General features: G+C 36.1%; 1 protein-coding gene across 1 annotated transcript in view; it reads right to left on the reverse strand.

The window, feature by feature from the left end:
- The window catches only part of PACRG (parkin coregulated), a gene marked incomplete at both ends in the record, with an annotated part of 215,678 nt that extends 191,430 nt beyond the window's left edge, over positions 1-24,248 (reverse strand). The window contains one exon of the mRNA XM_084285307.1: positions 24,102-24,248. Coding sequence (XP_084141433.1) covers positions 24,102-24,248 — 147 coding nt within the window. The remainder of the gene's footprint in view (positions 1-24,101) is intronic.
- Positions 24,249-27,430: the final 3,182 nt, after the last annotated feature.

Genomic DNA, 27,430 nt, shown 5'->3' on the forward strand with positions numbered 1-27,430 from the left:
CAGATTGGAGTACCACTTGTATAGCACATCTCACAGAAATTGTAAATAAATTGGAAATTTGGAAAATTTATATATTACAGCATCTTTAAAATCTGAGCCTGTTCTATAAATTTTATAAACGATACTTGCAAAAGCTTGTAAATTTCTAAAATCTGCCTGCTCTACGCAAAACCAAAGTAGCTGGATGTAAAGACATTGGTTTTACAAATCCAGTGCAAATTTAGAAGAGAAGTCACTGCTGACTCTTCTGATCTAACATGAATGTTTCCAACACAGCTCCACCAGGGCACATGTTCTCAATTACATTTCTGTTGACGATCAACAGAAAACACTATCATACTTTTTGGTGCTGAAAATACTGTAGTAAACATACAATATAAATTTGGTCTTGTTTGCCAAGTTGTTTTAAGTTTACATTTCACAGAATGGTAAATGAATGCTAATCCTGTTTTGAGATGAGATAAAGTATTTTAACTAGAATCTTGATGATGACTCAAGTAACATCCTATGTATATTTTTGAGTATCTACTCTAGGATGTCTCTAAGAATAGAAAGGAGAATCAAACATTTTTACTGCAGCAACTTAATTATCTAGTAACTTTTTCTATTATTAGTTTTAGAGATATTCCTAGTTGTATTAATAGATTCATACTTTAATTATGTCCAGTATTTTTGTCTCTCCTTCTTCAGTTGTAATCACAGTTAATTTTACTTAACCTTAAAAAACAAAAAGCGAATTATTGCTGAAAATGTAGATAGAAACACAGTTTTAATGGCCTTATCCTTGGCACAATATTTCCTTTTCATATCTTGCCTTAGAACTGGCCATGCTAAGCTTTTTCGGTGCACTAAGAGATCAGAAAACTAGATTCACTTTTAAGGATGAGTAGGTGTTGTTTTTCTGCCATTTTAGCATGCAAAAAGAGCTCCTCCAGAATGTAAAAGCTGAAATCATCTTATTTGGGATGTCTTTCTGATAGAGTATCAAAAAGCAACAGGAAAGGTTGAGGATATGTATGTACATATAGACTATATTGTGAGAAGTGGGCTTGAATCTCTTCAGGCTAAAAGAATCAAATCTAGACTTTCCACTTGTTAGCCAAAATCTCTAAACATTAGTTTTCTATACATTTTTTTGTATATATTCTACATACTCTTATCTAGGAAATAGCAACTGTAGTAAGTGACACAGGGAGCAAGTCCTGATCTTATATGTTGAAAGAATTCTGGTATCTGTTTATTCTCTGAAAAACAATTCCATCTTTTGATTAGAAGAGAATGAGGGTACCTCCCTGCACTTTAAGCAAGAGACGATAAATCCAAGATGATGTGATACCATATGACACCATATGTTTCACATTCCCTATTGAATAGGCACAGGAAGCATCGCTTCAGAACAGAAGTTTTGTGGACTGTCTTTTAATGGCACTTATCCCCAAGACGTTACATAGGGAGCTCAGTGATTAAGCTGCAAATTCAAATATTCCTCCTCAGAGATCAAGAGCCTAAAATTGAGGATTGTATGCTACACCTCTTATTGGGGTGCAACAATTCTTGATTGCAGTGCCTAATCAAATAGCTTATACCTGGTTCAAGAGGCAAAACAACACCAGTTTTTGAAAGAGCTGTAAAATGATCATCACAAAATAAAACAGACTCGAGACAAGGACTTAACTATTGGCAAAGTGCCAATCAGTTATATTTCTCTTGTGACTGGATCAGAAGAGATAAATCCCAATAACATATGATTACAATGACATTTTATATTTGAGATTAAGTCAGTTATGCCATATCAAATTAATACGAAATGTTATAGTGAACTGTGTGAGCTATGGCAGCTGCCCAAATACAAAAACCTATACGAATCAGAATTAATCTTTTACAGGTTTGCATAAATCTCTACCACAGTTATTCCAGTTATGTTAATCATAGAACATAGAATGATTTTGAAATCGTAAGTTAACTCTGATAGGAAAACAAACAAACAAACAATTTTTTTTTCTTCAATTTTCTAGCTTTCCTAAACTTAATAACTGTGTACTGGTTTACCATTTTTTCATCAACGTAACACCGATCTCATTATAGCATATACAATTAGCTTTCCTGAAGCTTTCAAGAATACGTTTGGATGACTACTGTTTGAAGAAATACTATAAAACAGCAAGTTTAAATCAGATCTACAGAGTAACTGAAGTTTATTCTTTTGCATAAACAGCAAAACACATAACTTAATGACTACTGCATCTAAATACTAGAAGAAGAATTCACAATGAAGGGAATAATCAGTTAATTTGTTCTTTTTCCTGGCTGACCACCTAGGAATGTCCTATCAAAATCAATCATTTAGCACCCTGAAAATACCAATATGTTCATAAATGTGAAAAATATTAATTTAACAATGTTTGCAGGAAGATTTATTTGGACTAGTTTAGAGACATTGGAATGGCAGAAAACTATTTCAGTTTTAAAATATATTTTTATTATTTTTGCCAAGGTAATTGCATAAACAAGACAGTGAAACAAAATCAGAGCCAGTCATGTCTCAATCCTTAAGCATGCACTATTTTTATTGTCTATTTTGTTAACTTCTGTAACCTTTATATAGTAAGGCAATAGTGTGGGTTCAAAGAAACCATTGCATGCCTTCCTTCTCCTGGGAAAATTAGGTATAGATATAATTGCTAGTCTTATTACAGAATCATTATCTTTACTTGCAAAGTACAGAAATATATAATCAGCTGGGTTATATTCTTTTATGATGGCAATTAGGATGGTAATATCCTAATGTACAGAAATGACTCAAAAATTAGGAATAGGTACAGATACATAATAAATAATTAAAGAATGAGGGCAGAAATTGAAACGACATTGTTCATATTGCAAAAAATAAAATCTTTTTTCCAAGAACATATGAGATAATTTAATGCTTTTTTTTCACGTGACTGGTCTTGAAACCTTCCAATTCTGATCAAGTCTAAACAATTAAATTCAATTTAATATTGGAGTTCTTGTGAGATTTTTCTTAGCATTATAATTCTTCCTAAACACACTTACATATAGATATAAAACAATCTTTTAAAGCTGAACTAAGCAGAGTTTTTAACTAATCTTGAAACACTAGGTCAAAACATCAACACTTTTTTTTTTTTTTTTCCCCTAATGAAACATCAGATGTGCCTGATGGGGGAAAAATAAGTTGAAATTAAAATTCTCAAAGGAAGTTGATCCAAGATTGAAATAATTTATAATATAATAAAGCTATAGCTAATTAAAGATTAGTCAAAGATCGGGTTCTTAAAAAGTAAGATGCCTTTTCTAAGAAGAAATGTTATTGCTTACTCTTCATTTCATTTATTTTTATATAGAATTAATATTTCTAGAGAAAGTTTATTTAATCACTTTTTTGGCAATTCAGTCAATCGAAGGTTTATGTAAGATTTAATCTTACATAGATTTAATGTATTTTACTCCAGTAAAATACATTTCAGATAGTAAATATTGTGCATAATAGTGCATATTCTTAGCATATATAATCATATATCAAGTTTAAAAAAATCAAAATTTACAAAACAGTTATAATTTAATTCTGTAAGCTAAGGTTTCAACATTTTTTTTTAATTAAGCTGTAAGCTGTAATATAAATATGCACCAAATAGTTTTCTGATTACAGAGAATCAGTAACAGAAGAAGGAAAAACTGTTGATGGTAAAGGTAATTACTGATTGCCTTTTGATAGCTAGAAAAACAGTAAATATCCACACAGAAACCAGCGTGAATTATGTGTACATCTTCAAAAAAACAATAAATGCATTTTAAAATAATTAAATGCAGTTTGGCCTTTAATGTCATTCATACTTTGTGGGAAATCATACAACTTTGTACTTTAACTCCCAGGTTCCAGAAGATGCATTGGCACCCCATTTTTCCTATTTAGTTAGACCCTGGAATGTTAAATTGTCCTTTAATGGTGAGCTTCAACATTTCTACAGAGACAATATAGAAAAGCAAATTGTTCTAAGAATAGGAGACTAGCAAATTTGAGTTTCCTACTAGTTTGTATTCTTCTCCATAGTACCCAATGCTCCATGTCTTATGGTCTTAAACGTGTTATGACCTTGCCTTTCTCACAGTATCTCCATCTTTCTCTCTCCCACTTTCAAAACTACGCTTAAAACACAGAAAACATTTCTATAGAACAAGAAAAGATGGATCAACAAAAAAATCATTTGGAAGCATATTTTAGACAGTATATGCAAGGAAAGCATGCTATGTTCTTTAAATATACATTGAAGGTAGCCCCTTACACAGAGAGACAAAGACTAAGATTTACGTTGAACATCCAGCATATTGAGGGGGCAGAAGGAAAAGCCTGTAATATTAAAAAATTTCAGAAAGGTTTGAGTTATTGAAAAGGACATAAAACCTGAAGAAGCTTTGCTCACAATTTACCTCTTGAGAACCACTGAAAATAGAACAAGATCTGTAAACAGCATTAGCCAGGAGAATTTATGATGTAAATACCATGAATCATGAAGATAATCAGATAAAATGAGAAAAAAAAATCTTCATGCTATGAAGAATTCTGCAAGCTTCACTGGAACAAATGTGCAAAATTCATAAGTAGTATGATCTGATAAATATAACTGTAATTGCATACAGCAAAGGGGACAAGTATAAGGGCAGTTATCATCACAATTAGTTTGTTATGACATATGACATTTATATAAAAGGAACTCGACCACGTTTTTGTTTGTTTGTTTGTCTGTTTTTGTTGTTACTCATAACACTGAACAGCTTAGTATTTAACAACTAGAAAGTCTTGTTTTCATTGGACAATGGTCAAATAATATATATTTTATTAATTATTATTATCATCAGTACCTTATGATTAAATCAATTTTATCATTCCTGAAGAATAATTTCCCCAAATTATTGAATCAAAATGTATCTGACATACATACATTTCTAAACTATTAATTTCCCAAATACTTGCTTAATAGAGATTGTCAACAGTTGTCTTCAGTGATTGAGCAAAAGACTTTAAATTCCCTTTTATTGAATTATTTAAAAGCATTAATGTTGCAAAATAATGTAATAATCTAAAAATAGCAGATTTAATGTTGTATATGCAATCTTAACTCTGACCCTTCTCCATTTATCTTGAGGGCTGAATAATACAAAATTAACAATATTACTGTCACATTATTAAAAATTATGGTATACTATACACACAGAAAGAAGCAGAGCATGAGCACCCTGAAATCTGGCACATCCTAATTTTGGTGGGCTTTACAACCGGAATAGTATTTGCTCATATTTAATCCTCTGGGCCCTTTTAAAGGAAAAAGTGAACAAGCAAACAGTTCCACTTTTGGCAAATGAAAAAAAATTACTCCAGTCTTTTTCTCTCCCACTTCTCATTTCTCTCAGTTTGTATGCTAAGATACCTCCATGACCACATGGTGATTGTGTCTGAGACAAAGGAGGAGTGAGGCAAAAAGATGAGAAGCTATATGAAGGAAGAAAATGCTCTGCATATGGAGAAACATATATTGGGACTGGGAACCTTTACTTCTTCTGCACAGTTTTGTCAGAGGCGAGGCAAAGCCCAGTTCTAAAGACAGGGAAGCTTGGACTGTTTCATCTCTTGTCCCACCCCTCCCAGTACTGAGCTCCTCTGAAAGCTCTCAAGCATACACCTTTGTAGAGGGGCCTGCTGGGCCTCCTGATTTTGATGCAGTATTGTTCTGGTACTTTGCTGTGGTTTTGTTGTAAAATGCAAGTAAAAAAGCAAATGTCAACATTCAACAGTTTATATTCAGCAAAAGCTGAAGAGAATTTCATATAACAAAAAGCACGCCATAGCCTGAAGGGATTATTTACACCAAATTAAAGATCTGCTGCAAACACTGTAAATATGACAGCTACTCAAAGAAAAGAGTGTAAGAATCTATTAAAATGGAAAAGGTTACACCATCTAAGTATTAGGATTGCTAGCAATGCCCCTATTAGCTGTGAAGCTATGCTATGAAGACTGTAACAGGAGAAAGCACAAGAAATACTGTCATTATGAATACTTACTTTTAAAAATTTGTCACTTGGAAAAGCAATCTTTGGACTAATTTTCTCATACTAGTTGGTTAAGCTCTTTAAAAATACCTAATAATGATCTCTCCACTTCCATATAACTTAAATAGTTATCTGAACATGGTAACAAATAATGATAAAGTGGCTTTCAGAATGCATACACGTTTTCTGATCCATGTATCTGAAAATGCATTAGTTTGTTTTAAATTAACACATGGCCGAAATGTATAAAAATGGAATTTGGGAAATAGATCAAAGTAAATAACTGTAAATATAATTATCATAGTCAACAACAACAACAACAAACTCTGTGTAAAAGCAAGAGTGCACATTTAAATTTGTACAGAAACCTGTACTTGTATGCAAGTAGCTACATAACTACCTCTATTAACTATTCACTAACATATTCACTCTATAAAATATATACACATGCATCATATTAAAGATAACAGGGCACATATTAAAAATCTGATGGACCTGTGTTAGAAAGGTAATCCATTGTGTCAGGAAGGATTATCACAGAGCATGTAAGCATATTCTGTACCAGCTTCAGCTGAACTGACACAGATACCAAAGGTAGTGGATATGTAAGTAGAATTTCTAGAATTTCCAGTACAAAACTGTTCATCCAGATTTTTTCATCCTTACTTTATTAGCTACCCTATAGTGAACTTCATGCCACAGCAACATAAAGTTGTATGTTCTTGCTCATGTTGAAATCAAACATGACAGGATTACAGACAAAACAGATAAATCCATAGTATCATGACCAGTTGTTAATTTAGACCAAGATCTTTGATTATCTGTGTTCAAATGGATACTTACACTTGTATATGGCTCATCCAACTTGTACAAGGAAAATGAAAATCTGCATGGGAAGCCCAGAGATACGTAGATCAAACAAATGTGGTCTTTAATATTAAAATATTCTGAGAGATATGGATGGCATTTAGTATACAGAAAAACATTATAGGTGTTTATTTAATGAGGTTTTCTTAATCTAGATTCTTTTGGGAAAAATAGTATTAACAAAGCCAGGGAAAATATCAGGTTCCATGTACCTTCTTACTTTCTTTTTTATGCAATACCTATGTAAAAAGCTTTACAAAGCAAACATCGATGCAACTTTATATCTACCACTTAAATCCTGTAAAAGCAGTTAGTGCTCAAGCAAATGTTACAGTAAGAGCATTTAAGTAAATATAATATTTATTTATAGGCTACATTAAGTATAATTAAAATAAACATTCTGCTGAACAGGAAATATTGTTGTTTAACGTGATTTAAAAAATATATAAATCTCATAATACTATTTTGTATGATTTGTAGAAAAAAAAGTTAATTCTTCAGCAACATTGGAGAAAATCCAGATGGCCTGACATCCTAATATTTTACAATGGAATATTAAACTTTTTTACCCTGAGTTACATTTTATCTTATCCACAACAGTGAAAAAAAGTTGTGTATATATGATTACTGCTTGCTGAGTTAGGTTGGCGGTTCTATTTATTTCTGAGTTAGTAGACAAACCATCATTATAGCTGGCCTTTTTATTAACAGACAAGCTAATGACTGAATGAGGCAGAAAATCTAAGTTCCATTTTTACCCTAAATGGGATTCTTTTAAGTTGCCTGGATAAATATGGTGGTAAAATGTAATACATTTCCAGGACAAATAAAACACTTCTGTCAATCTAAGGTGCTTGAAATGTTCTGTTTTCCCTTAAGTAATTACATGTTTTTAGAGTTAATTTTTAAAAATTAGCCTATCATACAGTACAAAGGATCACTAGTTATACAACCGGTTAAATTCAACCATATCTATAATACAAACTACTTTTTAAATCATTATTGTTTTACTTATTTCTAGATAAGGTTCAAAATGCATTAGAAATCTGAGGCAGAATAATAACTTCTTTTGAAAAATATGATGTCTTGGAGAGATGGTAAAACTGAAAATGGCACATCATTGGCTTTTCCCTTTAATAAATAACCTATTTTTTTACCTTCTGATAGCCATGTGACTCCAGAGATCTGTAAAAGGTGTTCCATTTTGCACAAGCAGAAAAGTTGCTTTATGATTCAAATTTTCTTTTAAACATTATTTCAAATTAAATTAAAATATGATTTTCCTCTAAATTCTGCCTGATTCAACTACATACATATTTTGTTTATACAATGTGAACTAATTACCAATGTGAATCATCACTGTGAAAAATGTTATTCAGCATTGCGTAGCACACACTCAACTCTGCAAGAACTTAGTAACAGAGGAACATCTTCAGGATGTGGTTTATTATGATGTAGTAACTCATAGAAATAGCAATTTGCTATAATTTAGTTTACTAACATAGGTCTCTTTTTTTACCTGTGGAAACAAAACCCTTCAGACCCTGATATCTCAAAACTGAATTGTCTGATGATGCTGGTTATTTTATTCAACTACTTTTTTTCTAGCTTAACACCACAACAATATATTCAGCCCACATTTATTCTGATCTTCATCAAAAATAATTACAGTAACATAGCTAAGTAGCAGCTAGCCATCTGTCTTTCTCCACACAGAAAAGTGAGTCGTTAACAAACTCTTCCAACTTAGATATTTTGCACTTAGAACTCCAGGATCTAGTATTCACATGGTGCAAAACTCAGCTCTCCACAGAAGCCTTCCCCAAAGATGCGCCTTGCAGCTCTTCAGGAAGATCTTGTAACTATGGATTATTTCAAGCAAGAGAAGGTGAATTGCAGAGTCTGGACACCTGTAAGAGTAAGCTCAATAGCACAACGAGAGACTGAATCGTTCCACTGATCTCAACAACTTTGGGAAGCGCAACATAAACTCTCAATACCATAGGTTTGAACTACTTTTGTTTAACTGTAAACCTCTCACAACCTAAACTCTATTCCAAAGTGAACACATAGGCATTACAGATTTCAATTTACTTATGCTTATTTACCATCCCATTATTTTCAAAAATACATGTGCCAGTTACTTTTTAAATCACCTTTTCTGTCACATACAGAATTCTGTCAGTCCAAATAACATTGAGCCTGGTAGGAAAACAAGACAGCATTTCAAACACTTCATTGTAATATTTAAAGTGCTTTAACATGGTGAAATTTTACTTATATTAAATAAACAGAAATGTGTATTTGAGTATAAAATAAATATATATAAATACAGAAAGGCCACTGGGAGATTTCTAAGCAAGTGCAAATAGTTCTATATATATTAGAAAAATCTAGGAATGTAATTTGTGTAGCCCTGTTAACGCTAATGAAATTACCACTCCTTCTGTATTACACATCGGGGAAATGGAATTACATAATTTTTTAATTGAAATTTTGTATAATTAATACTGAAGACCCACACACTGTCAGGAGGAATAATAGGTGTAAGATACACTGATTATGGAGCAGTAATAATGATAACATAAAAGGAGATTTACAGATTTTATATTCATCACACGGGGATAGAACATGCTGTTTAGCTCTTCACAAAATGGTGGATAATAAGATTTTAAAATTATAGAGTAAGAAAAAAGTATGTCAGTTGATTCTTAATCTCAGGGAGCAGGGTGTTGATGTAGAAATAAATTAATGCATGGACCCATCATCTTAATGAGATGGATAGAGACATTGTTAAACTTGTGGTGTGTCATGTAATGTCATTTAGCAGTCTGCATCCCATGCACTTCACGTGTTTTTTTTTGTATTTTTTTTAATATGGAATAAAAGAGTAGAATCATAGAATCATAAAAACATTAAGGTGGGAAAAGACCTTCAAGATCATCTGGTCCAACCATCACCCTACTAAACTGAAATAGCAGGTAAATTTTTCTAGTAAGACAACTGAATTGCTTCTTTGGAACTTCTGAAAAGATTATTTATTGAAAAAAAAAAATGTGTGGAGTTTCCCAGCTTCACAAAGAGATCACAGAAGGTGATTTCATAATTAACTGCATATCATCCACCAGATATATATATACACAGATTGCCATATATATACAAAAAAGGATTTTTAAAAACAAATTTGTAATTTGTGATCACAATGTCTACAAAGCCCCTGATGGCATGTGTTCTGATAGGACAATAAAATCAAGGTGGGGGAGAAGAATATGGTTATTGTTGTCCAGGTCTGGCTGAAAAATCAGAGGTTGGGATGTAGATTCTAGCAAGGAAGTACCTCGTGCTGCAGTTTTTCCTGACTGCCTGAATTAAAAGCAACCAACTATTTTTACGTATCGCTACAGAAGGATAGTCTAACAAGACATAAAGGATTAGAAGGTAAGTATTTGATTTTTGGGTCTTATCCATTCTCTTACTTTACCTACTCTCCTTTGCCTCCACTGAAGATAGGAATACTTCCCTACTTTACTCATATGATATATTTACTCATATGAATATATACTTATATATACTTGTATATTTACTCATATGAGTCCTAGTTACTGCACTGAATGAGGAAATTCTAACTAAGCACAGAAAACTGTAAAATATTCTGAAACAAAAACAACAGTATTAATTGTAGTGAAAAACAAAAACAAAAACAAACAACCAAACCAAACCAAAACAAAAACACTTTGTTTCACAATTAAGGTAGTCACTGGAACAGGTTATTCAAACGTGATGTAGAATTTCCATCCCTGAAGACAATCAAAGCCCAGCTCAACAAAAGGCCAAGCAGACTAGCATAATTTCAAGTAGGCCCTCCTTTGAGCACATGCCTGTAAAGGAGTTAAACCAGATGATCCCCAGAGATCATTTTAAATTCTATCATTAATACATACTACCACACATAAGCACATTTTTCAAACCAACATGCAAGATAAAGTGTTAATGTGTGGACTGAAAAACTCCTTTTAGCCTGAATGTTCTTCTCAGCTACTACATAATATAGCCTTTTATTCTTGGGAAAATTATCATAAAAATAATAAAAAAAAATAAAATAAAATCACCCCCTTATCTCCCCCCTTCCCCCACAAAAAAACACACACAGAAAGCCAACATATTCTTTCACAGAACTCAAATTCTCTGCCAATGACCTAAATCTGGGCAGCTGGGCTTTCAGACTTGGTAACAGCTTTCAGAGTGCATTAGTCTTGCTGGTGAACTATTTCGTCTCTGGCACTGCTAAGAGGAAGATATCCATGCTTACTTCATTAAACCTATCAGCAGTGTTTGACACTGAAGGTCAGAACGTGCCACTGACTTGCCTGGGAGACTAGCAGAAATGAATCAGTCACCCTGAACCGGATAGGTCAATTCCTATCAGTCAGCTTGAAGACAATTTAGAAGGGTGGTTTCTTTCCACCCCTGAAAGCTTTTATCTGTGTAATGCTATGAGGATTGGTTCTACCTTTGTTTAACATGGAACTTTATGAGACAGAGACTTGTGTGCCAACAGAACTAGCAGATTCCTTCTTTTGTTTACTCCAGAAAACACAGATGGACTGCTGTCATAATGTCCTTGTGAAAAAAACTAGATTTACATGTATTGTTAAAAATTCCTGGAATGAGAGAAAAAAAAAGTGTGGTACTGGGAAAAAAAAAAAAAAAAAAAAAAAAAAAAAAGACCATTAGAAGATACTCAGGGCCAAATACTGCTGAGAGGCTAGATTAGGTACATGTATATTTTTTGTGTGGCTCTGCTGGAAAGGAGATTATTTACCCAGAAGACTAGCACACTCTGAATGCCATAAGCAAGACTGAAGAGCTTGTCAAAATTAAGTTACTTAGACCCTTCTGGCTCTTCACAGAGCATCAACACATAAACAGTGCCACCAGCCACATATACACATACCCTCTCCATCTTTGCTTTCATATTTTCCAGTTGTACATTGATGTCATTATCTACATATTCATTTTCAAACTGGAATGTTGCAAACACTGTAGCTGAGGATAACAAGAATGATTAAAAAGAAAAATCAGTTCTGTCATTCACAAGCTCTTTATACTGTACTTCAAAAAAAAAGGGGGGGGGAGTTTAAAGGCCAACATGCATATTTTTGTTTTATATAACTAAATACAAGATACAAGGCCTTCCATAGTAACCACCTAGAATTCTGCTTATCAGGTTCATTTAAAACTATAAAACTCATTTAAGTGAAAATGGAGAGACTTTATTATTTTTTACATTCCATCAAGGTTATTGTACACCAATCCTGAAAATATCAAGACTTAAAGTCAAATCTCTAGTAAATTTTTTTTTTTTTTTTCCCCCCCAGGATAAGGAAACTTCTGTATCTTTACTGACAAATTTTCTCCAAGCATGGAGACAGTAAATAATACTGTCTTGAGAAAATAAACAGCATAAATAGAAATCTCATTGCAGCAAATAGTCTTCTTGTTCTGTGCTCTGTACTCTTCTTCATAGTTAAAACCCTCAGCTATCAGTTACACTTTCTGTGGACTACCAAAAATTGAATCTAGTCATTAAAAAGTAAGATTTTACCATAGGATGTGAATCTATTTTGAACACTAAAGAAAAACAGTAATATACGCTGAGAAAATTAAATGAAGTATCCAATACAAATTCCTATGCCAGGAGTAAAATCCTGGCTTCTTGAAAGCTATCGAAATTACCATAGCCTTCATCATGACATTTCATTTAGTACCTCAGAATAAATCAAAGTTATCGCTAAATATTTATGTTCCACATTAAGTGAACTCAAAGCTCACTGAATGTTTTTCAAAAAATGCAAAATGTTTTTTTATCAATGTTGTAAGAATTTATTATCTCATTATACCATCCTACCATTATCACTTACACTCTTTTATCTCTAAAACAAAGTAAACTTTCTAATGGCACTTTTCTATAAAATCCCTATTCTTGGAATAATTTCTTTTATTACTCTAAAAGATGCAGTGTGGTACATAAAAGCTGGGAAATTAAGTGGTACTTCCATGTTATGAATTGTTCTTTCCCTACATAAATAGCAAAACCACCCCCATTTCACAGGTTTACTCACATAGATTACATAAATTACAAAACAATATTGTACATTGATGAATACTGATAAAACTGTTTTTATCTTAATTGGTTTATACACAAGGCAATTGTTTCATCTATGCCCTTTATTTTTATCTACCACTTAATTCTGTTGTATTTATAAGATCTTATTGTTGCAAGTCAGGTTTTCATTAATAATACATAAATGTTTTATACAATAGTCAGTTTAATATACATTTGAATGTTTAGTCTTCCTCGTAGCTTTGCAGTTGCAGTCCTGTGACTGCTTTTTTGTGAAAGTGTTATGAGTACTAGCTTTCTATGTTTACAAATACGTGTTATCAGAAGATATTTAATAACTTTTAAGAATTGTCTCTTAGGTATGTCATACATTCTCATTAAATTCAGTTTCTAGTAGATTAAAAGCAGAAGGTTAACCAATGGGACCCAAAAAAGAACAACACACTTACTGGTAAATTACACAACTTAATATTGCATTCTTTAACCTGGTTAAACTTTCACTTCCCAGTTGCACGTCATGATAATCTAACTACAGAACTATCCTCCTCTGGGTCCAATAGACCCAGAACACAAGAGTGAAGTCTTTGGAAGATCTACTGAGAAAAGGGAGACTACTTTCAATCTGTGGGGAAGGACATTCAGTTTAGAGTCAGCTGATATGCATTTAGCCTCTCCAAAGTATGAATTCTAACCTGTGACTTCAAGCAGAAGATGTCATATATGCATCTTAGCTGGAGCTGCTTTTAAAGGAACTGTTTTGGCAATCAGAACAAACATTTTGCTTGTATTTTACAAGCTGAGAAGTGCTAAGTTATGTTCTCTGTCTTTTGTTATCAGTGTTAAAACAGTATTTACTTAAAACTCTTAAAATTAAAAATACTTAGTATTGTAAACGAAAAGGAGCTCATAGCATTCTACTTGCTAGAAGAATAAATAGGATAAAGTATGGAAAAAAAAAAAGGGATCTAACAGGAGTGCAATGATGAACTTATAAAGAAGGACTTATGCAATACCAAACTGAAAATAAAATCTGCAGTTTACTGATTAATTAATGACAGTCTAGACTTATTTATATATGCCCCAAATACACCTCTTGCTATTACTCACTAATAAAAAATTGAACAATGGAGGAAGAATTGCTCTCTTGCTATTAAATGGTCATTTTTTTTTCTCACTTAAGCAGAAAAAAGATTCAATTCCATCTGGTAAGACAGAAATGAAAAAATGATAATCCAAACTGAAACAACACCGTTTAAGCCCTGTAATTTCCTCAACAAAATTTATATCCAAAGATTTGAATGTTGTATATTATTAGTAGGCATGGTATTGTTGCACACAGTTTAAATTTGTCTAACAATATCTCCTTTTGCCAGATAATGACAGAAGAGTTTGTGAAATGTCTCTCAAGCTTAAATGTGTAACTGACTGATTTCTACTAATAAAACTGTACTTTGTAATTCAGTTGATTTTTCACATTAGCATGCATTAACAATTGTATAATGTACAATTTTAGCACAGTGCCTGAATTCTTCATGATGACCAAAAGTCTTAAGGTAGTATCAAATAAAATATGATTGTTGTCTTGAATAAAAATATCACAATAAAGGTTAAATATGTCCATACTAGAAGCTCATAATCTAATTATGACTTAAGTGGGTTCTAACTAGAACACCCTATTACCTTATGGTTGTATAATGTTCTAAAAAAAACGTATCCTCTAAATCAAGCAGAAGTTACACAATTCATGCAGAAATCACTTTTTGAGTTTGATGGGTTTTATGTGGGAGTTGTCTTAACTGTTCCTTTGACCTTAAACTATAAATCTAAAACCTGTCAAAATAAATGAAGGATACACAAATTAGAAAGAGATGAGGTAGTAAAACACAGCACAAAATATGTAAAAATTCAGCTAGCACATGTACACTTCCTGTAAAAAATATTTTTTTCAGTCATACCTTACAAAGCTTCAACACAAAAGTGTAATGAGCTCATTTCTCAGTGATCTTTTACAGAAGAAAAAAAATATTTTCTAGGGTATTCTAATAAGGTCTGTGTAGAAGCTTTATAAGTACATCCTCTAAAAGGTTTCTAGCCACATGGAACTACTCTGCTCCCTCTCCTGCTCCCCCACCCACCCAAAAAAAAAAAAAAAAAAAAAAAAGAAGTTGAACATGACTACATGACTGTAAAAGAAACACACTAGTATGAAATAATGACATGTCTGGAGGAAAAGTAAAGGAAAATATAAAAAAAAAAAGTGTTAGTCTGCTTCTAAACAGGCTAATGATAGTAGCTTTCATTTAAGTCATGTGATACTATCCACATACTTCTGTTATTAAACTGAAAACAAATCTGTAACTCTGCATTCATGCTATCAAGATCTTGACATCACCCTTTACAAAAACATGGATGCAGAGTAAATTGGCTTCTTTTAATAAGAATTTTATTTTCAGACAGACAAGCATACAAACTATTACATGCACAATAACAAATACCATCACAAGCACATGAAAAGCTAAATTATGTGTGTACTACCCTATTATAATTCTGGCTACTGTTATCATCTGAACAAGGTGATACCTTACTGTCAGGTAAGAGGCCTGACTGAAGTTCTGTCGAAGGTCTATTCTGACTATAAAGTTACACTTCTCTAGGGAGCAATCCTTTTACATATGTCCAGAGACAAAAAAAAAATAAAATTGCAAGTATAACAGGCATGATATTTGTAATGTACCAGCTGAGTCAGAATGTAACTATTAAACAAGAAACTTTTGTACAGAAGCCTTGAGCACATTTTGTCCAGAGGCTGGGCCTTTACAACAAAGCACCTCATCTTACCTGATGATGTTTATCTAAGAAAGGCAGTTATCAGAGAGCAGTAAATTTTGCAGAAAAAAATATGTAACAACATTAGCAAAATGAAAAACTACGCTAACCTGTTTGCGTGAATGTCAAACATACCAAGGAATCAACTGCTGCCAGGAGGAACCACTCAGGCTTTCACTGTGTGTTTCTATTACGTGGTCTAGATATTTGATGAAAATACCAAGACAGAGCTGTTTGCTACTGTTTTTTGGCTTTGGAGTAACTGGCATTTCAAAATAGTTAAGAAAACTTCACGTGAAACAAAACAAAACAAAACAAAACATGCCCCCTTCGAAGCTTTACCAGATTGTTTCTGTTAAACATAGACTTTGTATAAATATTAACTGGAAGTGTCAGAGGGGAAAAAGTGAAAAAAACAACTTCCATTTGCCTGGTATGGACTCCAGCTCTCCCTACCTGCAACAAGGTGAAAACTGGCTTCTGCTCATCTCTGGATAAGTTTGTGGAGAACAGTCATAGCAGAAATCATATTGGATTAGTGGCCATCTACATCTCCTCTTTGGAGAATGGCATTTAATTCCTTTCCTGTTTGCTCAGTGTTCTTCCACTACGTTCTCTAGTGCAAATACCAATATGCTACTTCTGTCTTCTTCACTCAATTTTCCAATGTCATTTAAGACACAGCAGTGACAAGAGGAGACTGTGAGACAAGGGACAGCATCCTGAAGTAGACAGCTACAGACACTGCCTGATGCCTTGGTTCCTCTCAGCATTTGCTCCATACTTGGCAGCAGTATTTGCTGCATATTAGTTAGCACAGGCTGTCTAAGAATTAGCTGCAGCATGAATCTCAGCTGATAAGCACCTGTTGCTGTTACCCAAGCACAATGCAGTCTTACTGATATTCCAGTGCTACAAAGTCTCCAGTTTAGCATCTATTTATTGCAAGCTCTTTCTCATACCCTCTTATCTGTATTTCATATGCCTTCTGCACTATGGCTTTCCCCAGTTACAGCTTTCCCTATCCCACTCTTGCTTCAGCCACTACTTCTCAGCCTTCCCTTCAAGATGCTTCCCACCAACAGTACAGCTTTCTAACCATAAATGTGAGACCTTCTCTCCTTCCAAGCAGCATACCTTCCCTACCTGCTGTTGTGTCACACACCCCTTAGGACATTCTTCTACTTACAATTAATTCAATACCATTACCGAATAGTATTACTGAATAGTGCTGGCTCTACAAGGACCTAAATACTCCAGATGCTTCTGGATGGGTGAAGCCATAGACATACACAGAACTGTCCTATAAGATCTGATTTTTACACTTGACTGTGATACACATCACGGCACCGGGAGTCTTAGCAACTTAGCATCTCAGCCTAAGCAAAATCAAGATACAGATAACAGGACTCAAATTACCAATTTCAAACCTAAATCCGTTATATTCACAATTGCTGTCTCCTTGCAAAGCACCAAACCTGTACAAGGAATTTAAGATTCCCTGGATAAGAGAATAGAAACGAGCCTTGGTTGCTTTATGATTGCATAGAGAATATAGTTGGAGAGGAGAAGATGCGGTTTCTGTTTCCGTAATAGCTTCTAAATATTAAAGTAAACAGCCACCCAATAGAGAGCTCAAGCTTTCTCTTTTGCAGAGTCAGACTAAGTCTTCTATACCCTTTGTGTCTCCTCTGTGTAAAGTTTTTGCTCCACAGAACTGTTTCAGAAAAGAAGCAGAGGTGCCATTATTTCTCCTTTCCTACCTGCATTGCTTGTACTGTAGGATTAAGACATCCTGCATAGGTAGCAGTCTTCTACATAGAGAGAATTGACCCAGCTACCTTTTCTTTCATGTAAAATGATATTACCTTTTTTTTTTTTTTTTTTTTTTTTAAAAAAAAAGATATCAAGTTACCGAGCTTTCTGAAACAAAGAATACAAATGTATGTTCTACGGAAACTTCTGAAGCCTGGGTGGTGAGAAAGCTGTATGGCAGATGTTTTCTAACTTGTCTTTCACATTTTTCTGTTGGCTAGCTCTAGCGACATATACAGCTGCATGTCGGAAATGATGATTTTGGATAATTCCCCAGGACTCAACAAGTTTAGTGCTTAGAATCTTGTTCTGAGGCTACTGTTAACTATTTTCGATAATTTTGGTCTGACACTTAGAGTCAAGCATCTGAAAATTAGGTGCCCACTTCATTCAGTGAAACACAAGACTAAGGTATCCACATACTCAAACCACTACAGGATTTTAACTTGTATGAAATCTGTAAACAAGTAAGAGCTTTTCCTTCATAAACTCACTAGAATTTAATCGGACGTTTGCTGTTTCATATTAGTTCTAGGTTGCAACGTTTAAAATAGTTTAATTCCAATGCCAGAATTTGACAGAATTTGACAATTGTCTCTGTAACTCTCTCCAGTTAGAATATTTTATTCATTAGCTCATAAAAATCTGATTAGCAGAGGACTCTCGAAATACCACTGTCATCATGTTTTAAAATCAATTTACATTTACCTCCTCTACCTATGAAATTAAAAATAATTCAAGGTCTTTTCTTACATAAAATATTGTGAATCAGGTGAAGCATCAATCAGATGAAATGTCAGTCAAAAACATGAAATGGATTCTAACTCATAATCTGCTTACTATTTTAAGTCTTACTATATGTTAATTCAATATGACTGAATTATTAAAAAAGGATTTACTGGAGAATTAAGTGTGTAACAGATTTCATAAACGAAACAGCATGATTTCTTCATGCTTGAGGATATTAAAACAAATCTTATCTCATCACTGTAACTATGAAAAATATCAACCTTCGCCCACATTTGCAAACAATTAAGCACTGATTTTAAAGTCTTAAAGTATTTTAGAATATCAAAAACAGTATGATTAAGCCTCATAAATTACAGCTGGAAAAGATAATACAAAATACAGGTTCTTAGAAGCATTATAGTCTTAAGTGTTAGTGCTTCTCCTGTGCTTTTACATTATACAAACATGGTCTCTACGCTATAGTAACATGGGCATTAAACAGTAAAAACAATCATGGAATCGGAAAGGAACATGACTTTCCAGAAATAAAAATAATGTTTTGAAGTTTTTCACATTTGGATCTAATGCAAGTAAAGTGCCTCACTGATTCAGATGCAGGAGTATGAGTAGTGTCACAGAGGAGGTAGCAGCAGGAGGAAATTGCAGCAGGAGCAGGCAGGGCTGTAGCAGCCACAGATTTGCTAGCTTACACTGTTATAGACTGTAAGTCAAGTCTGCAGTGCTAGGAAAATAAAGTGGCACTTTTAATCTAGGTTTAACCAGGACGCCAGTTTAGTTCACTGCATGGCCACAAGAACGCTTATATAGTATAAAGGAAGAATAAACACCCAGGGATGAAAACCACATTTTGCAAATGTAGCACAAATTTATGCTGCTGTGTTTGTGAAAATACTCTGCTAAAATTTGGTTTCATAATTGGTTTTAAATGAATTAAGACTGTGATGTTGCAGACAGGGGCATTCCCACCCACTCAGCTTATGCTCGCAACACATTCCCATTTCTCCTTTAGTACCAGCTGTTAGAGCTGGAGCTTCCTGTGTAGTTGCAAGAAACACCAATGTGCATGCAAAAGGGGAGACAGAAGCATATGGTCAGGATAGGGAGAAAGGAGGACAGGAACGAGGAGCTTTGTGACCGTAGGAGTTCTGCTCACCTCAGTCCCAAAGCCCACAGTTCAACACTTAGCTTAAACAGGATGCAGTGTTTTTCAGCAGGATCAGTTTCCTGATCTGCCAACGCTGCATAAATGGGGGCACAGTAAGGGGCAGTAGTAACAGACTGAAACAGGAAGAATATCAGACTGCCTTCCAGAGCAATGAGAGTTTAAACTGACTTAAAGTGTTCACTACATATACCTGTATATTGTACAAAATTGCTGAAATGGAGCAGTGTCGTCCCCCTCCCCCCATGGATATGCTACCATTCAAAAAACACATTTGTCAAAATATGCCTTTCATTTGACATCTACTTGCCCCCAAACATACTCCCTTTTCCAATAAATTAACTATTATAGAGAAAGTTAAAACTTTCTTCTTGCAAACAGCACTTTCCTATAGCCTTAAAATCAGATTAGACACTTGTTAATGCTACAATGTAAACAACAGAAGTAGTTTTAGTTATACAGTGTGGATAAATATGAATAGAACATGCAATCACAACTTTCAGAATGCAAATGAATTGCATTATCTCCACAGTTAAAATGAAACCCTTGTTCTGATTTATTATCAAAATGCTGTTAATTGTTTCAAAGAAGAGTTTAAACCTTGAAGACTGAGACTTCATTCCAATACAAACTCCTAAATGAGGAACAGAGGAATAAATATACAGAACTGCAATCTAAATAACCCTTTTTTTCTACTTATAAGCAATTACATTCTTTTAGGAGATGGAACCTGTGTATCTACACATCACAAAGAATCTCTCAGGTTGAATACTCTGATTTGGTTCTTTAATCCAGGAAACAAACAATTCTCAGCATCACCCTCATTCCAGGTCCATTTAGAAGACATTCTAACTTTATGCCTTACACACAGGCTAGATGTGGCCCTTTATTAACAGCAGCTACTGACTGCTTTCATAAGACACAGATAGATGCAATAGTGGTATCTTAAAACATAAAATCTACTGGCTTACACACAAAGCCAAGAAGATCTGAATTCAGTATTCTGTCCAGAGGAGTTCAAATTGATATGCTGCAGAATACTTCAACTTACCTGGCAACTGTGTCACTAAAGGAGAGGAAATATAGAGGAAACCCATAGAGGAAAGACAACTCCGATTTTTCTGAGGCACCTCTGGCATTTTATAGTAAGGAATTCAAGGTTCATAAAACATAGCAAAACCAAGGACAGATATTTCATTGCTTCATTGGTTCAGCACTCATGAGGGGGTGTCTTAGGTTCCAGTTCTGTTTGAAAAACATGAGATCCATTCTAATAAGTAATAATGGACACAAAGTACTCACACTTCCAAAACTGCATGACTGATCTATGCACTACCCTATGTTGGCTAGTGAGTTTCCTACCCTGCCTCTTTCTAGCACCGTGAATCCTAACTTTTCGCAGCACAGCAACAGAACTTTGAAAAGACACATACACACTTTTTCCTCTGCCATCGTTTTCACCTCAGTAATCTTGTAGTTTGTTGGCTAAAAATCTTTTAAAAGTTGGGAGATAGACTGGAATTCACTTTCTATAGTTCCCTTTAAATAATAAAATAAATCCTCTCCCTGCAAAAGTGCTTTTACCACTAGTTTATTAAAGAAAAGGGGGCACTAACACTCTTATACACTTACAGAAAACAGGAAAAATTAGCAACTAACCAGTGGGAATCAGAAGTGAAGAGATATCTTCCTGCTGTCCACATGCATGTACAGATATTTTTGTACTTGCTACCCTGTGTATAATTTTTAAATTATAATTCTAATTCTACCCCTGCAGTACATTCAAAGTGTGAGCATGTAATATGGCATTCTTGATTCCACGTGGAGGACAAAATGAGAAAAATGTCAATGTCATGATATCTAGCTTGTTAGTATAGAAGACCTTTATTGGATCTTGCTCTTAATCTCGACGGCTGTACAAATTTCTGATTTTGGAAGGCAGTAACATACAACACATCTTTCAGTTCAGGAACTATTTTCTTGGTGAATATTTACTAACTAAGGTATCCTGATTAGTAAATTTTAGATTTCTCAGCCAAAGCTGAGAAATGTCTTGAATATTCTACGAAAATCACCAGAGGCCTGTGTTTCTGTACTTACTACTGGCTATGAAAGCAGACCTTTGGAAAAAACTTCATCCAGCAACTTTCACTTAAAATAGCTTAGTAAGACACTCTTTATACAAGCAGTATCAGAGAATTCTAGAACCTTTAATGCTATATTTACAGTCACGTATGCATAATGGTAAATAGTTAGACTCTATACTCTTCTTCTTACTGCATGCTTGCAGCAAAGGTTATTAATTTGTACCTCATAGTCTGACCTGGAGATGCTGAACATGTCACTGACAACACTGTGTCTTGTCATGCTGTTAAAAAGAATTACCATGCTTTAACTATATTAGCCTGCTCTGCTTTTAACCCTCCAATCAACTTCTAAGCCTTCCATGACAACTTCATCTCTGATGCCCACCTCTGACAAGTGAGTACTTAATAAAACTGACACTCCATTTCAACAGCTGTTGGGAAAGAGAAGAGGAACTCCCAATTCTGCACAGCCAGGGGGGTGGCAGTAAGAAAATCCTTCCTCTATTCTGACCTTTTGCACATTGACCTCAGGGAAATAATTCCAGTGGCTGCCTGTCCTCGCTCAGAACTTTTGGAAAAACAGCCCTGGCAGGACGAATCTTTCAGGACCTCCAACAGTTTCACTGCTTCCTAGGGATGCAGGAACAGAACCTGTGGAATGGCTCAGGACTCAGTTAACCCTACCTCTGACAGGGTGCCATGGGGGCAGGCAGGCAGGGCAACAACCAAACAGGTTCCCAGACAGATCAGGGAATTGCTGCTGTGGGAGAGTTCCACAGAAACCCATGCCAGGGAAACCCATGACTGATTTGATCTTCTGCTAGGGATCTTCTGCTAGTATCCCACGTCCAATGGGATACTGAACCACTTGACCTCCAGAGGTCCATGCCAAACAACATTATTCAGCGAGTGGCTCCAAAGGCAGTAGATTTTCCTTTTTGCTGTTGCTTGACAACACTACCATGATTACCATGATTCTGCTAATATTTAGCAAGTTAGAATTGTGACCATAAAAGTTAAAATTCTATAAATATTTAAAAGAAAACTTAAATTCTAATTAAAGTGATAGCTAGTTATGTTCATAAAGGCTCCTTTTTAAAAAATCAAATACATGTATTTCTGAAACCCTGATGAAACTGCAAGTTCCTCCAGACTATATCACGTATCTTTTACATATCAAGATATGAACAAGTATATATAAATGTTCATGACTTGAATTTTGTCCAGTGAAATATATTTAAAAATTAATCCTTAAATTCACTGAAGTGTTATAGTCTACCCCACACATCTCTAGAGTTAAAAACAAGATAATCTTTAAAACACACCTTGCGCTATTTTTGCATTGTATTCTTCCCACTAAGATAAAATATGTTTTGTCTTTACTAATATGAAGAAAGCTGTTTATGCATACAATTTTTATTCCATTTAAAGTTTGTTTTAAGACGGACTTTTTTTTTTTTAAGAGGGTGCTCTGACAGATAAGTCTAGAGACTGCAAGAGGAAGCAAAACAAGGGAAATTATGTATTTCATAGCTGCAACCAGAAGGATATATAGAATAATAAATAAAATCAAACACAAAAAGGTGAGAATTCAAGACTTTGTTTACATCTTGATTTGTGTGGGGAAAAAAAAAAAAGTCCAATTCAGAAGTTTAAGGATACGTGTGCTCATATTAGTTTTTCCACTTACACATTGACCATTTGTATTCTGTGCTAGTTAAAACTTTAAATCTGATAAAAGTAGATAAATAAAACAGTATAAAGCAATTTGAAAGGCCATGATCCTAGTAATTTCACTCATGTACCTCCAATTGTTAGAAATTAGGTTTGTTAATGAAAATGAAGCTTGCTGGATCAACTCCCCTTTGAACTATCAGCTGGAAAATTAGTTTGTTTCCTGTCTAGTGTTCTCCTAATTGTATGTGAAAGCATTTTACTGTTTTTCAAGATTATTTTAAAAACTAATGTATTTTCCAGGTCTTTGCCATCTTGTGTGATGCTTACATCAAACTTATACCACACTGTGACAGCACATGAGAATACTTTCAAAAAATACTCTTCCAAAAAAATATCATTTGACGGTACTTTGCTACGTGCGAGGTAGTAAGCCAAGTAATTCCACGGGCTGACAGTTTAATACGGCGTGGCACAGAAAACTCGTGGCACCAAAGCAATACCCTTGGAGGTGCGGCATCACCCTGAGGCGCAGGCTGTTACCTCAGGATAGTAATCCTGTGAAGCCCGAAGGTGAGTTTAGCCACCAGCAAACTCCAGGTGAAGTTTTAGCCCCCGCCCAGCTCCCTGTCAGGCTCCGCACCCCCAGTTTCACCCCGCTCTGCTTCCCGGCGGGGTGAGGGTGCGTTAAGCGCCCCCCAACCCCGTATGGCAGCAGCGCACGTACCACGCTGTTCTTCATGAGGGCCTTGACGGTGAAGCCGTCGGTCACCTGCTGACGGATTTTCTTCTTGCGCCCCAGCGGCTCCTGCTTCTGAGGGCGCCGCTCGCCGACGGGCACCGGGGGGCTTGCGGCCGCTTTCTCCACCACCATCCCGAGAGCCGACGGACAGACTGTAAGGGCAGGCAGACAGACACCGGCCCCCACCGCAGCAAGTCAGAAATCGCGCCGAGCCCGCCTGTGCCCCCCCCTCCCCGCCGGCGGCACCCCGCTTCTGCCGCCCCCAGCCCGCACCCCCCCGCTCTGCCCCCGCTGCCCCGACCCCAGCCCCGCCTCACCCCGCAGCGGGGGGCGCTCGGGAACGGTTGGAGACCGTTGGGGACCGTTGGGGGCGGTTGGGGACCGTTGGGGGGCTGGCACCCCCCGGAGCCGGCGACTCGCGCCCGTCGCTAGGCAACGCGTCAACAACCCGCCGCCATGATGGGGGGGGGGGGCTGGCGGGGAGCGGCCACGCTCACGGGGGAAAAACCCAGAGTGGAATAAAACAAGCTGAGGAGCCCCGCGCAGCGGGAGGGCGGGCGGCGCTGAGGCAGCCGGCAGAAATTAGCAGAAATTAATTAAAAAGTGTCTGTGTGTGCGTGTGCGTGCGTTCAGGCGGGGAGAGAAGCCGGCGGTCACGTGAGGTGCGGGGACGCCAGAACTACATTACCCAGAAGGCCCCGCGGCCCCCCCCCCCCCCCCTCCTCCGCGCGGCGTTCCCGCAGCTCGCCCCCTCGCCGCCGCCATGATAGGTGAGTGAGTGAGCGCGCCCGGCGCGGCGCAGCCCGCATGCGGAGCCGCCCGCGGGGCCGCCCCTCCGCTGCCCCGCCGGGCGGCACGGCCCCCGCCGCCCCCTGCCCCGCTGTCACCGCCTCCTCCTGCCCCCTGATACCGCCTTTCCCCCTTTTTTGCTCCTCTGGTGGGGGATAAGGCGGCAGCAGCCGGTCCCGGGGTTGTCACCAAGGTCACCCCGTGTTGGTTTGAAGTCCTGTGCCCGCGGCAGTGCTGCGGGGCGGGGTCCGCGGGGTGGGCTCGCTCTGACAGCGCTCGCTGGATGTGGTGTAAAAATAACAAAACAACAAAAAAAAAGTCGCGTAATCCTCGTGGGAGAGGGGAGTGTGGCTGGTTGGGCTGCCAGGTGGCTTTCTGGTGCCACGCGCGGGGCGGGTTGCTCAGCTGGCAGCTTTCCTCTGGGATTTGGGAGGTGAATCCGTGGCTGCCGAGCCCCACAAATTACAGGGCCCATCTCATAGTACCTGCCTCCTTTCCACGTTTCTTTATTTAACTTTTTGAATTTTGTGGACCATCTGAATCTAAAGCTGTAAAATTCAAACCCATTATTTGTCTTCCTCGAGCTTCTTGTTTCATCTTCAGTGTAGGTAACATTGTTACATGCCCACATAATACATGACCTGTTGAAAAGCAAGCAGTGTCTGTCTGATCAAAACCTCAGTATATTTTTTAAATTAAACACCTCAAGAATGTCTTTGCAAATTACTCCAAGGTTCTTGTGGAACTTTCAACAAGATTAAGTTTTGGTAGAGATAAATGAATTTGATTATTTGTGTAATGTTTTTTTCCTTTAGCTTTGCGAACACTTAAAATATTTATGCGGCCTTTTCAGTCCGTATACATATTATGCAGGTGGTCTCATACTGGAGCCTTTTTTAATGCATGTTGTTGGTTTGGGGCTTCCTCCCCCTGCCCCAAGATATGAGAGAGTATTTCAAATAAGGTCTTGGCTCAAGGAAAGCGCAAGAGGTCAGGTATTCCACTATATCATCTTACAATGTTACCACTTCTGCTGATTTGATGCCTGATAGTGTATAAAGCCTGTGTTTACAGAACTACTTTGTTTGTTTGTATTTGAGTGCTTTAACAACACTTTAAAAAGGTAAGTTGAGTGTACATAAGGGACTCCCCATATGGTTACAGAGTTCATGCCTCCAGCCTTCATAATCTTCATGATAACGTTTACTCACTGTGTGTACAGGTAACATATTTATATGACTGAGGAATTGTTATTTTACTTTCACTGCGGCAGACAAATGTTTGTGAGTATTTATTATGAACTGTACTTCCCAATTAGCTGCAAGCTTATAAACACAGCCTTACATGCTCTGCTGTGTTGAATGAATTAAGCAGCAACCTTTTATGAAAAAAGTGAAAAAAATACAAAAACACAGACACAAACACAAACCAAAAAACCTGTGTAAATATAAGAGTTGTTTTCACAGTGCGTGATATAGTGAGCTAGTCTAATAGTCTGCTTTCTGAAAAGTTTCTTCTAAACACTTAAGAGCTAGGAATATAGTGGCAAAAATGAGGGCAGGAAGGGAAGAAGGAAATAATGTTAAATCTTTGCCAACTCTCCTTTGATCTGAGTGTTTAAAGAATTATGCTATGAGGCACATGATATATTTTCCAAAATGTGTTACAGTCACATCTCTGGAAATGTTTGATGTCCTCTAAGAGTTTTTGTGGCAAGAAATTCTACAAGACAATTCTGCAGCATAGGGCAATTAATTCCTTTAATTGATTTTTAATTTCCTTTCTCTCACTTTCATTTAATGCTTCTTAGTGCTTGTGCTATGAGATAGAACAAACCTGATTACCATGTTAGCATTACTATTTTATATTTTTATCATATTTTTTTTTTCGTATTCATCTCACTATTTTTTTGCCTGGTGAAATAGGTTAACATTTTTACTCTCTTTCTCTAAGTGTTTGACCATGCTTGCACTCTTCTTTCAACTTTTCTTTTCTCCAAGAAGTGTTTCAAGTTTTGTGTGTGTTTTCTTTTTTTTTTTCTTAGAGGAAGGATTTTTTTTCTTTAATGTATCATTCCAGAAGAGGCTAGACCATTGACTTATATAACTGTTTCTTAATATTCTTCATATGATTTCTTATCCTACTTGTTATTACATTTTCATCTTCTTGTTATTTGTTGACTGAAAAGAGATTTGCAAAGAAAGATTTGCCAGTAGATTTCCCCATGCTAACGTTTTACTTGGGGAAAAAATACACAATAAAAGAAAGATGCTTATTTTCAATAGGAGGTTATTCCTTGAGGGAGGATTTCAAAATATGCAGATGTCTTTATTTTCATCTGTGTGACATCTGCGTTTAGAATACCATATCAGCAAGCTAATTACGTAACAGTCCATTTGTGTGGAAAGTCCAGGGACAAATTTATCTGGTAAGGGCATGGCAGCTGACCCGTGCATGGCACTGCACTGAAGTCACGAGTGTTTCTGGAATTTTAATTCTTCAGAACATCTTTAAAAGTATTTGTC

This window comes from Netta rufina (assembly GCF_964035555.1).
Source record: "Netta rufina genome assembly, chromosome: 3".
In the NCBI taxonomy this organism is placed as follows: Eukaryota; Metazoa; Chordata; class Aves; order Anseriformes; family Anatidae; genus Netta; species Netta rufina.